The following is a 13,489-nucleotide window of genomic DNA, read 5'->3' as shown; positions in this document are numbered from 1 at the left end:
TTATTGTTATTATTATGATTAAGGTTGTTTGGGTGTTGTTACTCTTATCACCATCACTATAATTATAATTATTATTATCATTATCATAAATACTACTGTTAATATTATCATCATTTTTATTATCACTATCATCATCATCATAATAATAATAATAATAATAATAATAATAATAATAACAACAATAATAATAACAATAATAATAATAATAATAATAATAATAATTATTATTATTATTATAATAATAATAATGATAATAACAATAATAATGATAATGATAATAATAATGATAGTAATAATAATAATTATTATTGTTATAACTATTATAATCATTATTATCAGTATCATCATCTATCATTATATTATTATTATCATTATTATTGTTATTATTATTATAGTCATTATTATAAGTATCATCATTTATCATTATATTATTATCAATCTTATTGCCATCATCATCATTATTACTATCATCATCATAGTAGTTATTATTACTTTTATCATTCTCTTCTTCAAGCCAAGCACACTGCAATGAAATAGCTTGACCGTTCGTTTATACACATTTATTAACCTGCACGACTGTACGAGAGGGTAGGTTAAGAAGCAAGGAAGGAGGGGAAACAGAAAGGAAAGAGAAGAAAGGGAGAGGGAGCTCAGAGAGAGAGAAAAAAAAGGGTGCGGGAGAAAGCTAGCTGCTGATAATAATAATAATAATAATAATAATAATAATAATGATAATAAAGATAATAACAATAATGATAATACTAATACTAATACTACTCCTACTAATAATGGTTAGAGTAATAGTAATAGTAATAGTAGTAGTAATAATGATAATAATAATAATAGTAATAGTGACAATAATAATAATAATAATAATTATTATCATTATTATCATTATCAATACAATTAATTTTATTTTTATTGCTATTCATATTATTGTGATTTAACCACCATCATTATCATTGTTGTTATTGTATCACTATTATTATTACTATTGCCATTATTATTGTTATTATTATTATTATCGTTATTATTATTATCACCATCATTACTGCTATCATTATTATAATTATCATAAATAGTATCATTATCGTTATTATTATTATTATTATTACTATTACTATTATTATCATCATTATTATCATTATCATTATTATTATTACTACTACTACTATTAATGTTATTATTATTATTACTACTACTATTATTATTATTATTATTATTATTATTATCATTACTAGCAGCTCCCTTTCTCCCGCACCCTTTTTTCTTTTATTATTATTATTACTGTTATTATTATAATCCTTCGTTGAAGATTTATGGCATTTGACCTGGTTTATCTACTACTGGAGAAAACTAAGTATAATAATGATAATAATAGCAACAATAATAATAGTCAAATGAACATTCACAATGAACATGAATATTGCATTTTCATACAATAGGTATCCAAGAGCACAAAACACGATTGTCCTTCTACTTGAGCATGTGGATGTATGTACTTATACCATACCGCACAAATATTCTAAGATCGAAAAATAACTTCTATATAAACCAGTCGTAGATCTCACATTTTCACCTACGCATTCAGGTACTCTAAACATTACGTATACAATCTTCGTGAAAAAAAAAAACATGCTTATATATTGACATCCATATGTGGCAGCCTACCTTACGAACAAAGATTAAATCACTTAACAATCAATTGCACAATTCATGATCATATGATATACTTTACTGTCGTGGTAATCAGCAACCTCTTTGGTTATCGTAATATAAACAAGAATAAGAAGCAGACAAAGGAAACACTGCATTTATATCATCAACATGATTACAAATCTGTTAGTGATTACAATTCTTATAAAATATCAGTAATATGTACGATTATTCGTGTGTGTGTGTATGTGTTTATATATACACACATATATATATATATATATATATATATATATATATATATGTGTGTGTGTGTGTGTGTGTGTGTATGTGTGTGTGTGTGTGTGTGTGTGCTTACATATACCAACACACAGAAGGTTCATTCAAAACACACACACATACACACATACGCACGCACGCACGCACACACACACACACACACACACACACACACACACATATATATATATGTATGTATATATATATGTATATATATATATGTATATACATATATATATATGTATATATATGTATATATGTATATATATATATATATATATATATATATATATATCTTACAGACAAAGTAATTTGTGGATATTCATATAAATAAAATCCTTGCACTTTGATTTAACTTTTATTCAAAATTCACAAAGGAACATTCTATTTCGGTTTATCCATATACCATCTCATGCTGGGGCTGCATGAGATGGTAAATACTGAATGATTATGACTATGACATATCACTTAATCACACATTATGCAAATGATTACAAGATATATAAGTTATTGATAGTCTTGTGATAATGGAATGAACTAGGGTGCTTCTGATCATGTATATAAAAAATACACTTAAGATTACCTTATCACTTGTAGAGTGTTTTATATTATCACCTAACACATGGCATGATTTCTATGTGTTGCTACTCAAGAAATCTAGAAATCTAGGATTTGTAGTTTGTTATTCGTAAGTAAGGAGATTGCTCCATAGTCTTGGAAGTTTCACATAAATACTAATATAAAAAAAATGCAAGTGGATTGTCAATACTTATATGTATATGTACATATTAAAATATGTATCTACATTTCACAGCATTATCTATTTTTCAATTTATTTATCAACACAACTATCTACCATTTCTTGCTTATAAATCCTGACAAACCGACGCAGACTACTTGTCCATCTATTCATTTTCCTTCCTCGTGCTTCAGTAAACCTCTGTTCAGGATGAGTAACCTTTTCAAGAAGTTATGATGAAGACTTGTTCACCATCGTGTTTGGTTCGACCCGTAACTTGCGGAGGGCCCCACCCGCCTGGAAATATTTCATGTGACATTTTAGCGAAGGATCAGCCAGCAGGGCGGTTGTGAAATCTTGGGCTGTGGGTGGGGTGGGGGTGGGGGGATTGTACACCAATTTACAATTCATTATGATATAAATTTCTTGTGACATTTTAGCAAAGGGTCATTCCGCAGGGTTGTCGCGAAATCTTGGAGCATTTATGCAGTTAATGTACTATAAATTCAAGTATGTTTTTTTACAGTAAGGTAAACAAATCTTATAACGATTGTTGAATACTCTTTTACCTTGGTCTTAAATATGATGCTGGGCGTTGTAAATGTATCAGTTATGAAAATCATCCACAATACTCTCTTGATACAAATACCAACACCATTGTTTTCATATGTTTTATGATTCCAATATATTGTTGAGGGATTTTAAAGAACATATATATTTTAAATATCATTTACAAAGAAATGTAGAATATTACTATAAATTATTCTGGTGTGTTAAACCCCTTTTGTGTGTTTTACTTTTATAATGAACTTTTTGTGATATATGCAAAAGTAAGTCATGTTTATGAACCTGAAGTGATGAAGAACTTTGAAAGTGATAATTGCTCCTACAAACGTAGACTTAAAGTTCAGGAGTAATCATTGGTTTCATTTATTTATCTTTACCTTTTTGACAAACTCTGCTGATCATTTTAAAAAAAATATTCTGTCAACCAAAAATAACGTGCTGCGTCAAGGTCAAGCAGCAGAAACATCATGAAACATAAAATCATTAGATACAGTCTGAAAATACGTCAGAACCATTCTGGGCGTTGACTAATGTTTTCAAATTTAACCCTTGCCCCCCCCCCCCAAGAAAAAAAAAAACAATACAAATTAAAAAAAATAAAAAACTAACCTTTTCTGGTCCCTTTTAGGCTCGTTCCAAGGCTGGACTTCGGCTGACATGAGCAAAAGGTACAGCGTACATGTGACCACGTAGATGATGGCTGTGATAATGAACACTAATCTCCAGGCGGCCAGTGACCCTTGCTGGATAATGGGGGAGATCGATGGATAAATAGAGAGATGGATGAAGGACGGAGTTTGTAATTGGGTATATTATTCGATGGATAATGGATCCCTTGGTGGGTAAGGGGGGGAGATAGATGGATAAATAGAGAGATGGATGAAGGACGGAACGAGATGACTAGAAATTGTGTTTATAATTACGAATAGATGGATAATGGAACTCGTGTTGGGTGAGGAAATAGGAGAGATAGTTGGATAGCCTGATGAGTATAAGATGGCAGTGGACAATTAGTAATTAGAGTTGTATATCATATGGAAACTTTAATCATGAGGTAGATAATCAAATGTAGAAGGCTAATGGGTAAAGAAGAGAGAATAACAATGCACAGATTGAAGATGGAAGGATGGAAAGGTGAATGGAGGGGAAAAAGTAAACAGACGGATATACCTATATAATAATGATACTAGTAACTGATACCAGCTATAGCAATAATGACAATGATAATCAAATTCGCAAATACATAAATGCCATAAGATTAAGGTAAGAAAAAGAGGCAAAAACCTCAGTCAGGTCTCACATTGCCGCTGGTGATGGCCCCCACAGTCAACGGAGCAAGGAACCCCGTGGCCGAGCCAAAGGTGTTGGTGATTCCCAGCAGCGTCCCCGCCAGGTTGGGGGCGATGTCCTGTTCTGAGAGAGAGTTTCCGCTGTAGGAAGCGCCATTGAATCCTAAAGCCATGCACAACATTGCCATTGCAATCGTAGAGTTGCAGTTAACGAAGCACATTGCAATCAGAGCGACGGCTGGTACGTAGTGAGCTGCGGGGCAGGTGAGAACACTTTAGAATTTTGGTTCAGTCTTCTGTGTTTGGTATATGCATATACTTATAGACGTGTACACTATACACACGTACAAAGTCACACACACATACTCGAAAGTTGGAGCCACTGTCCACGAAAAAAGAGAGGAGAAAAAACAAAAAAATGACGAAGAAACATGGAATTGAAAAGAAACGAACCGACTGCAGTGGAGAGCCTTCTGATCGTCCTGATCGACAGGACACCCGCAGAGAAGAGCCTGTCCATGAAGAATCCCCAAAGGATGCCGAAAACCCAAAGCATTACGTAAGGAATGGCTGAGAGGACACCGCTCTGTGAGCGAAGGAAAGGAGTAGATATAAAGTTAGTAAGGAAAGGGGATGATGTTATTTTACAGGAAGACATTTTCGTATGAAAGCGCACCATATGCAAAAACATAATTCTTACGTGCTAATCAAACATACCTTACTATTCCCTTATTTTTCTCGCTTGTTCATTGTGCTGCTATTATTGTTACAAGAGAACAATCGATCTACTGACTTATGATCTACAATATAGCAAATAAACTTTACTACGAAACAGGAAACTCACAATCGAAAAACTGTTATATCTCCTGATCTTACACTATTCATATCGAAGTGCTGGATGTTGGCAAGGTATGTTGGCAGCTCCGTTAAGAGGGTGTAGAAGCCAAAACTACCACCAGTCATCATGAAAACACACGCCCACATTGGACCGGAAGTGACGATCTCTTTCCAGGAAATCGATACTATCTGTCAAGATTTGTTATTAATTCTTTTTCATCACATAAATCTAAATCATATATGTAACGCATTGGAACTGGAGATGGTCGCCTTTCAAGGGAGTAGGGAAATCACAATACTTGGAAGATTGAGTTTGTCATAAAGATTATTGCTAAATATTTATAAATTAGGCAACTATATACGTATCACTCTGTACATGATGGTGCATGGAAATATTTGTACCTCTGCTTTCTTGACGGTTTCCTGATGACCTTGGATGAAGCTCAGTTCAGCCTGCGAAATCCTAGGATGTTTCTCAGGCCTATCGTGTGTCAGGAGGAACCAGGGAATACCCCACACTATCCCCAGAGCCCCGAAGACGTAGAAAACGGAAGGCCAACCCCCAAGGAACCCCACGGAAATTAACCAGCCGCTCACAGACAGGGAAATGACGGTGCCAATCTGCATGCCTGCGTGAGTAATGTAAGTTAATGAGAAATGTCCATACACAAATTAATGGATACGTGATCATTCTGATTATATATTACGATTCTATTGTTTCTTTATCTAACTGATTTATTCATCTCTTTGTAACAACTGAAATTACGAATTTAAAGATTACCAGTGAAATTTCAAGTAACTGACGTTTGCGCATTCTTCGTTTGGCTTGTAATTTTATGGAAGGAAGAAAATACCACTGAAAATTTACCAATTTACCTCCGTATATGAAGGGATTGATTTTTGCCTTTTCTTCAGGAGGAAACCACGTCGCCATGATCGAATTTATTGCAGGCAACGACACCCCCTAGAAAATCAACCCGCATCCATTAAAAAAAAGAAATCCATTATCCATATCTATGTTTTCTCTCTATTTCTTAACTGAGACCCTAAAATAAACCAAGGAGAAGAGATAATGGTTAAATTCTTATCATTTCTTACCTGGGCGATCCCCATAGCGACTCGAGAAGCCACGAAGAACCCGGTGGACGTCCTGGCGCAGAGCGGGGACAGGAGGGCTATGCACGAAGAGACGACCGCCCCGAGACCGAAGACCAGGCGCCCTCCCAGGTACTCTGCCGCCCGCCCGTCCAAGAGGTTGGTGCACGTGTAGCCGTAGAAGAACGCTCCTAGGATGAGCCCCTGGGTGTTCTCGTCCCAGTCAAACTCGCCTTCCTAGGGAGGGTGGAGTGGGTTGTATCCGGAGAGTGTTAGTAAAAGGGAGGGATTGTGTCTGTGCAGTTTCTTGCGTTCAGTATTAATGTAGTAGATTCGCTCTGTTTTTCTTGTGGAGTGCGAGGCATGGAGATATGACCTTGGTTTTCCCTGTAAAGTAAGATAATTGGTTTCCACTGTGGAATATATATATATATATATATATATATATATATATATATATGTATGTGTATATATATATGATATGGAATGCCCAAGGGGAATCGGGTGGACTGTTTGTCCTTATGACGGCTATGGTTATCACATCTTGGCCCTGTTTGAGGGTTGTTCCTGGCTTGGTATGGGGCGGAATGAGTCTACATAATTGGATTAAAATGAAGGGTTGTTCCAGTGGCATGTGGACGATGGAGTGAGTTGACTGTGTGGAGTATGAATTATGTGGTGGAATGTATCTTTGGAGTGTGAAGTATAGAATGGTGTTTGTGGACTGTGGACTGTATGGTGGATATCCCTGTTGGTCTGCTTATGTGGGTACGCATTTTGTGATCTGCTGTTATCTGTATGTTCGTGTGTATGATAAAATGTAACCAGTACACCAGCTGTTTTTTTAATTATATTATGCAACACAGTGTTATCAGCGTTCCAAATTCACCTAAAAAAAAAAAAAAAAACACACAAAACATAACGTGACATATTTAAGAAAAAAGATTAACAAAAACAAATGGATAATAAATAAACAACGTAAAAAATAAATAAAACAGAATAAAAACAAACACCCCATTTCTCTAAGATACTATAATACAAAACACAAATACACAGAACTCAGTCTCACTGTATATTTATCCTCCGAATCGGTCGAATTTCCTTCAACTGGACATATGTCAGCAGTCGAGTTACTGTTGTCAGGAAGCTCCGTGGTTCCTGCCATGGCCACGATGGCGATGGACAGGTTTACGCGCAACGAGTATTCGACAGCAAGGCCGAAAAACAGCAACAGTCCCAAAGTATATCGAACTGGCCAGCATTTTTTACCTGTTTAGAATGCTGTTATTATCATCAGTATTTAAATCACTATCATTATCATTCATTATGAATATTACTAATATCAATCAACTATTAATGTTATTATTACTATTACTACTACTACTATTATTGGTATTATTATCATTATTGTATTATTGTTGTCGTAGTTATTGTTATCATTATTATCAGAATTGTTTTAATTACTATTTCTATCATCATCATCATTATTATTACTATTTATTATTATTATTGTTATTGTTATTATCATTATCATTATTATTATTAGTAGTAGTAGTAGTAGTAGCAATGGTATTAGCAGCAGCAGCAGCAGCAGCAGTAGTAGTAGTAGCTGTGGTAGTAGTAGTAGCAGTAGTGGAGGTAATGTTAGCAGAAGTAGAAGTAGAATATGTAGTAGTGCTGCAGTAGTAGTAGTAGTGGTAATGTTCTTGTTGCTGTTATTTCACCATCAACATTATTGTTGTTGCTATCATTACCATTATAACTCATTGTTACGACAACTAAATTTACGAGATAGAGATTTAGCTGTGAAATGTTAAGCAGCCTGGGATGATTTTGTTTTTCGATAAGTTACTAGAGTTTGGTAAATTTGGGTATTTATCTGATATATGATTTACGTCTAATATTTGGTTTATATATGTAGGTGAGTGAAAGGCGAGAGAGAGAGAGAGAGAGAGAGAGAGAGAGAGAGAGAGAGAGAGAGAGAGAGAGAGAGAGAGAGAGAGAGAGAGAGAGAGAGAGAGAGAGAGAGAGAGAGAGAGAGAGTGAGAGAGAGTGAGAGAGAGAGAGAGAGAGAGAGAGAGAGAGAGAGAGAGAGAGAGAGAGAGAGTGAGAGAGAGACAGAGACAGAGACAGCCAACCTTCATACTGAAACTTTCATATACTTGTTTCATTTCCATTCGCTGTCTCCGTTGAATTCCTCCTTCCGTCTTCAACGACGAATATCCCCTCCTTTTCCACTCCCTCCATGTGCTCGGCAAGGTTTAGGCTGGACGCCATTTCACTGTCGCCCCCTGGTTGAGAGAGAAAGAGAGTGAAAGAGAGGGAGAGAGAAGAAGAGAGGGTGGAGGGAGAGAAAGAGAGAAATAGAGGGAAAAGGGGGAAGGATATGAGGAGGGAAAGAAAGGGGGAAGGGGAGGAGGAGGGGGAGAGAAAGAGAGGGAGAGGGAGGAGAGAAAGAGAGAGATAAAAAAGGAAGGGGGGAGGGATAAGAGGAGAGAAAGATAATGGGAAGGGGGGAAGAATAGGTGAAGAGAAAGAGAGAAAGAGATAAGGAGAGGGGGGAGGGATAGGAGGAGAGAAAGAGAAAGAGAAGGGGGTGGAGGAAGGAGAGGGAAAGACTGAGGGAGAAGGAAAGTGAAAGGGAGAGGGAGAGAGGAAGAAGTCGGAAGAGAAAATATATAAATAAAAAGTTAGACAGACAGACAAATAATAGATGTAATTTTGGAGTATCTATTTCAGCTTGGACATATGCTAAAAAGTGAACATGAAGAAGTGTGTGTGTGTGTATATATATATATACACACACACATATATATACATACATACATACATATATATATATATATATATATATATATATATATATATATATATATGGTAGAAAATCCACAATGTAAACTCTAGATTTATTAAAAGTGAGACAACAGTTTCGGAATCCACCTGGATTCCATCTTCAGGTCTACCATAGTATCAACACGGTAGAGTGTTTTCTCCTTTCATATATATATATATATATATATATATATATACTTATATATATATATTTTTTTCTTTTAACAGCCATTTATCATTTATTCCACTGCAGGATATAGGCCTCTCATATATATATACATATATATATATATGTATATATAATATATATATATGTATATATAATATATGCATGTATAATACAACACACACACACACACACACACACACACACACACACACACACACACACACACACACACACACACACACACACACACACACACACACACACACACACACACACACACACACACACACACACACAACGCCTATTGTATTAATTAATCATGAACTTGAATAATGGAATAGTTTGATTAACGCATATCAAATTCCTGAAGCCATACCAGCCACGTGAATATTAAAGATAACCGACAGTGACATTATAAAGCCTCAAAAAGTATTTTCTTGGATATAGGAAAAAAATGTAATGCAAGACTGAGTATCCAAAACAGATATATTGTAGATGAAGATGATTATTTGGTTCAAGGGATAAAAAACATGGTATATCTTCCGTTTATTTTTGTATTTTTCTTCTTCCTGTTCATTCCTGACGTGTAAACATATTTTCGTTCTTTAGTAGTTGATTTGACAAATCCCTCTCGTTATTATGGAAATACGCCTAGCTTTCCAAATTATTTTTCTGCCTGCTAACCACTATAAACCGAAGTTCAGTAATTTGTATAAACAGGCATATCCATAAGGTATATTTGGACAATTATTTTTACAAGGTCTACGTGTTCCTTTGCGGTGATAAAAAAAAGTTCTGATTCATTGATAACAGGCGTCTTAAAACGAATATTCAGTCATTTATATAGTTTCCCAATCATAAAATACAAACACAAACAAACAAAAAATCGTCACATGAAACATTTCAACGCACTGTTTATACTCAAGTTACAAGAACATCAGTCGAACTTCTTCACTCAATGCACTCTAGTTAGTAACTGATCAAAACATGACACTTGAAGATACGTGAATATCAAAAATGACCTTGTGCAACATCTGTACGATATGTCACTTGATAGTCAGCGTTAAATGACTAGTTCAGATAAACTAATGATAGTCTTTTTTTACGATTGATAAATGTTTTGGTGAGCTACCAATTTCTTTCTATATTTAATGCGAGGGTCTCAGTATGACTTACGATCTATATTCTGCGTGTGATATCTACACTAGATATACTTCCATTCAAACATCATTATGAATGTATCCCCCCCTCTCTCTCTCTCTCTCTCTCTCTCTCTCTCTCTCTCACTCTCTCACTCTCTCTCTCTCTCTCTCTCTCTCTCTCTCTCTCTCTCACTCACTCGCTCACACACACATACATACATATGCATACAGATGTGCGTTTGTGTGTATAAGATTTTGGGTATACACTCCCGTTTTTACTTAAACAGCAGCAGCATCTACCACAAGCATATACTGGGACCAGCTGCCTTTATATGGGGATGTATAATGCATTTTATATAGTACGTAATAAATGATACAGAAAGTTTGCCATTCCACTGGTGTCCACGCAAAGCCAGGCAGGTGCAGATTTTGCTAATGAATATTCGTAAAATATGCCGCTTAGAAATTTCTTCACCTGTGCCTTTTGGTCTCTTCCTCCGCTTACTCCTTTTTCTTTTCTATATTTATCTTTCTTTTTCTTATATTACCTTTTATAATATACCTTTCTCCTCGTTACTCTCTGATGATAACATGTGCTTGAATTTTACAATTATCTTTTCGTCTCTTTAATAAGGTTGGTATTCGTTTCAACGGGTTTCTCTGTGTCAGATAATTACACACAGATGTTCACACACACATACACACACGTACACACATACACACACAGACATACACACACACACACACACACACACACACACACACACACACACACACACACACACACACACACGTACACACACACACACACACACACACACACACACGCACGCACGCACGCACGCACGCACGCACGCACGCACGCACGCACGCACACACACACACATTACAGTTAAAATTAGTAAGATGAAATGAAAATTAAGTATGAATATTAGTACACTACATCTAGAAAATCATTCAGAGCACTGATGTAGTTTGGTTTGTTCATCAACCGAGAAATACTTCCATGCCAAATTACCTTCATAAAATTGCAATTCACTACAGCGTCAATACTCACAAATAACCATAATTCAAGCTAATTAAAAATATCAATGGGCTATCAATTATCATCATCTCCATTGTGATGACAGGCTGCTTAATTATGTGGCTCTGGCTGAACAACTGAATAAATAGATATCGAAGTAACCGACTGACTGGCTAATTAACTGACTGACCGATTGGCTCGTTGACTAACTGACTGACTGACTAACTGTTGGGCTGACGGAAGGAGAAGCTGATTCAATGACTGGTTAACAGACTGACAGATTGACTGAATAGCTGGTTATGATGGAGTGGCACTTGACTGACTGGCAAAGACGATGGTCACGATGATGAGGATGTGGCACATGAGAAGTTAAAGTAATAAGCAGCTTGTCATTAGTTTATATGACCAAAAGTTAATGCATATCCAAAGTTGGTACGTGCCAAAAAAAACAACAACAGTAAGAGCCAAAAGTCGATACGATTAATATATGCTAAAAGTTAACGAATGGCGAAAGCTAATATATGTCAAAAGTTAATGCACGTCAAATGTCCACACATGTTTAAAGTTAGCACTAGAAAAAAAATAGTACGTATTACATGTTAGTACACGTACCTAACACGTGTTGTAATGACACATGCTTGCAGTTCACGTGCTGTCTTCGGAGACAAAGGCACCAATTTAAGCGAGGATCCTTTTTTGTTTTTATGTAGCTGTGGTTTTTGGTTTTCTGAATTTTTAGACTGAAATGAAAGAATATACGACAGCATACGAATCAAAGTGAAATGACAACGTTATTAGTATCGTTAATATCATTACTATTAACTCTTATTATTATTATCATTAACATTAATATATTTAATATCAATAATATTATCATTATTATTATTATTATCATTATCATTATTATTATTACTACTACTATTTTCATCATTATTGTTATTATTATTCTGTTAAACTCATTCATGTCTTCCTGTTCCTATCAAAATATAACTCACCACAAACATTTTCAATTCATTTTACTTCAGGGCAGGGCTATATACATGAAATGTGGGTTTACTTACCGCAGAGTTTCGGAGAACAAAGACATGGTAAAAAAAATGTAATGATGATGATGATAATGATGATGATAATGATGATGGTGATGATGATGAAGATGATGATAACAATAACAAGAAAAATAATAATATCAAAAACAATAATAACAGTAATATGATCATAAGAGTGATAATAATAATAATAATAATAATAATATCAAAAACATATAACAGTAATATAATAATAACAGTAATAATAATAATAATAACAGTAATAATAACAATAATAATAATACTGATAATGGTGATATACTGATGATATAATATTGATACTGATGACGATGAAACAATAATAATGATAATAAATAATATCATAATAATGATGCGATGATGATGGTAATGATGTTAATAATAATGATTATTATGGTTATGATGATAATAATAATAACAATAATAATAATAATAATAATAATAATAATAATAATAATAACACTCACTGCTCTCTGTTGCATTATATGATTTCATTCTGACAGATCGAACAGAATAATCAACAAAGTATTCTCCTCATATTTAGAAGAGGTACCCATAAAATTAAACACGTTTTCTTTCACTTATGAAAAAAAAGAAAATGGGCAAGCACACGCGCTCGCTGAGGAAATAAGGGTAATTTTCAGTAAATTTGTTTATAAAAATTGACATTCATATTTAGCTATAGATAAGAAAAAAAAAAAATCCATATCTGCATTCAGAGTCACGGTACAGAAAAATAATCCTTAGACAAAAACAATGTTAGATACAGGGACGAGAATTCCTAAATGGATAGACC

The 13,489-nt window shown here is 34.5% G+C and overlaps 1 protein-coding gene across 1 annotated transcript; it reads right to left on the bottom strand.

Moving 5' to 3' along the window:
- Positions 1-2,279: 2,279 nt before the first annotated feature.
- Positions 2,280-10,450, bottom strand: LOC125031175 (putative inorganic phosphate cotransporter). Its single transcript, XM_047621755.1, has 11 exons — positions 10,376-10,450; positions 8,625-8,753; positions 7,532-7,731; positions 6,466-6,699; positions 6,244-6,331; positions 5,770-5,996; positions 5,407-5,556; positions 4,984-5,116; positions 4,542-4,783; positions 3,851-3,984; positions 2,280-2,971 (listed from the first exon to the last, which is right to left on the bottom strand). The coding sequence occupies exons 2-11, from the start codon at positions 8,737-8,739 to the stop codon at positions 2,923-2,925; spliced, it is 1,572 nt and encodes a 523-aa protein (XP_047477711.1). The 5' UTR covers positions 8,740-8,753; positions 10,376-10,450; the 3' UTR covers positions 2,280-2,922.
- Positions 10,451-13,489: the final 3,039 nt, after the last annotated feature.

This window comes from Penaeus chinensis, chromosome 12 (assembly GCF_019202785.1).
Source record: "Penaeus chinensis breed Huanghai No. 1 chromosome 12, ASM1920278v2, whole genome shotgun sequence".
Classification (NCBI taxonomy): domain Eukaryota; kingdom Metazoa; phylum Arthropoda; class Malacostraca; order Decapoda; family Penaeidae; genus Penaeus; species Penaeus chinensis.
The sequence above is the reverse complement of the archived record's forward strand: the minus strand, read 5'-3'. Positions and strand labels throughout refer to the sequence as shown.

Bases quoted from the DNA above. Each gene is read 5' to 3' on its own strand.
- LOC125031175 (XM_047621755.1), bottom strand. From the start codon at position 8,739: ATGGCGTCCAGCCTAAACCTTGCCGAGCACATGGAGGGAGTGGAAAAG. The intron at 5,117-5,406 runs GTAAGATCAGGA...CTTCGCTCACAG, and splicing joins AGCACTTCGATATGAATAGT to AGCGGTGTCCTCTCAGCCAT. The intron at 2,972-3,850 runs GTTAGTTTTTTA...AAATATTTCCAG, and splicing joins CCTAAAAGGGACCAGAAAAG to GCGGGTGGGGCCCTCCGCAA.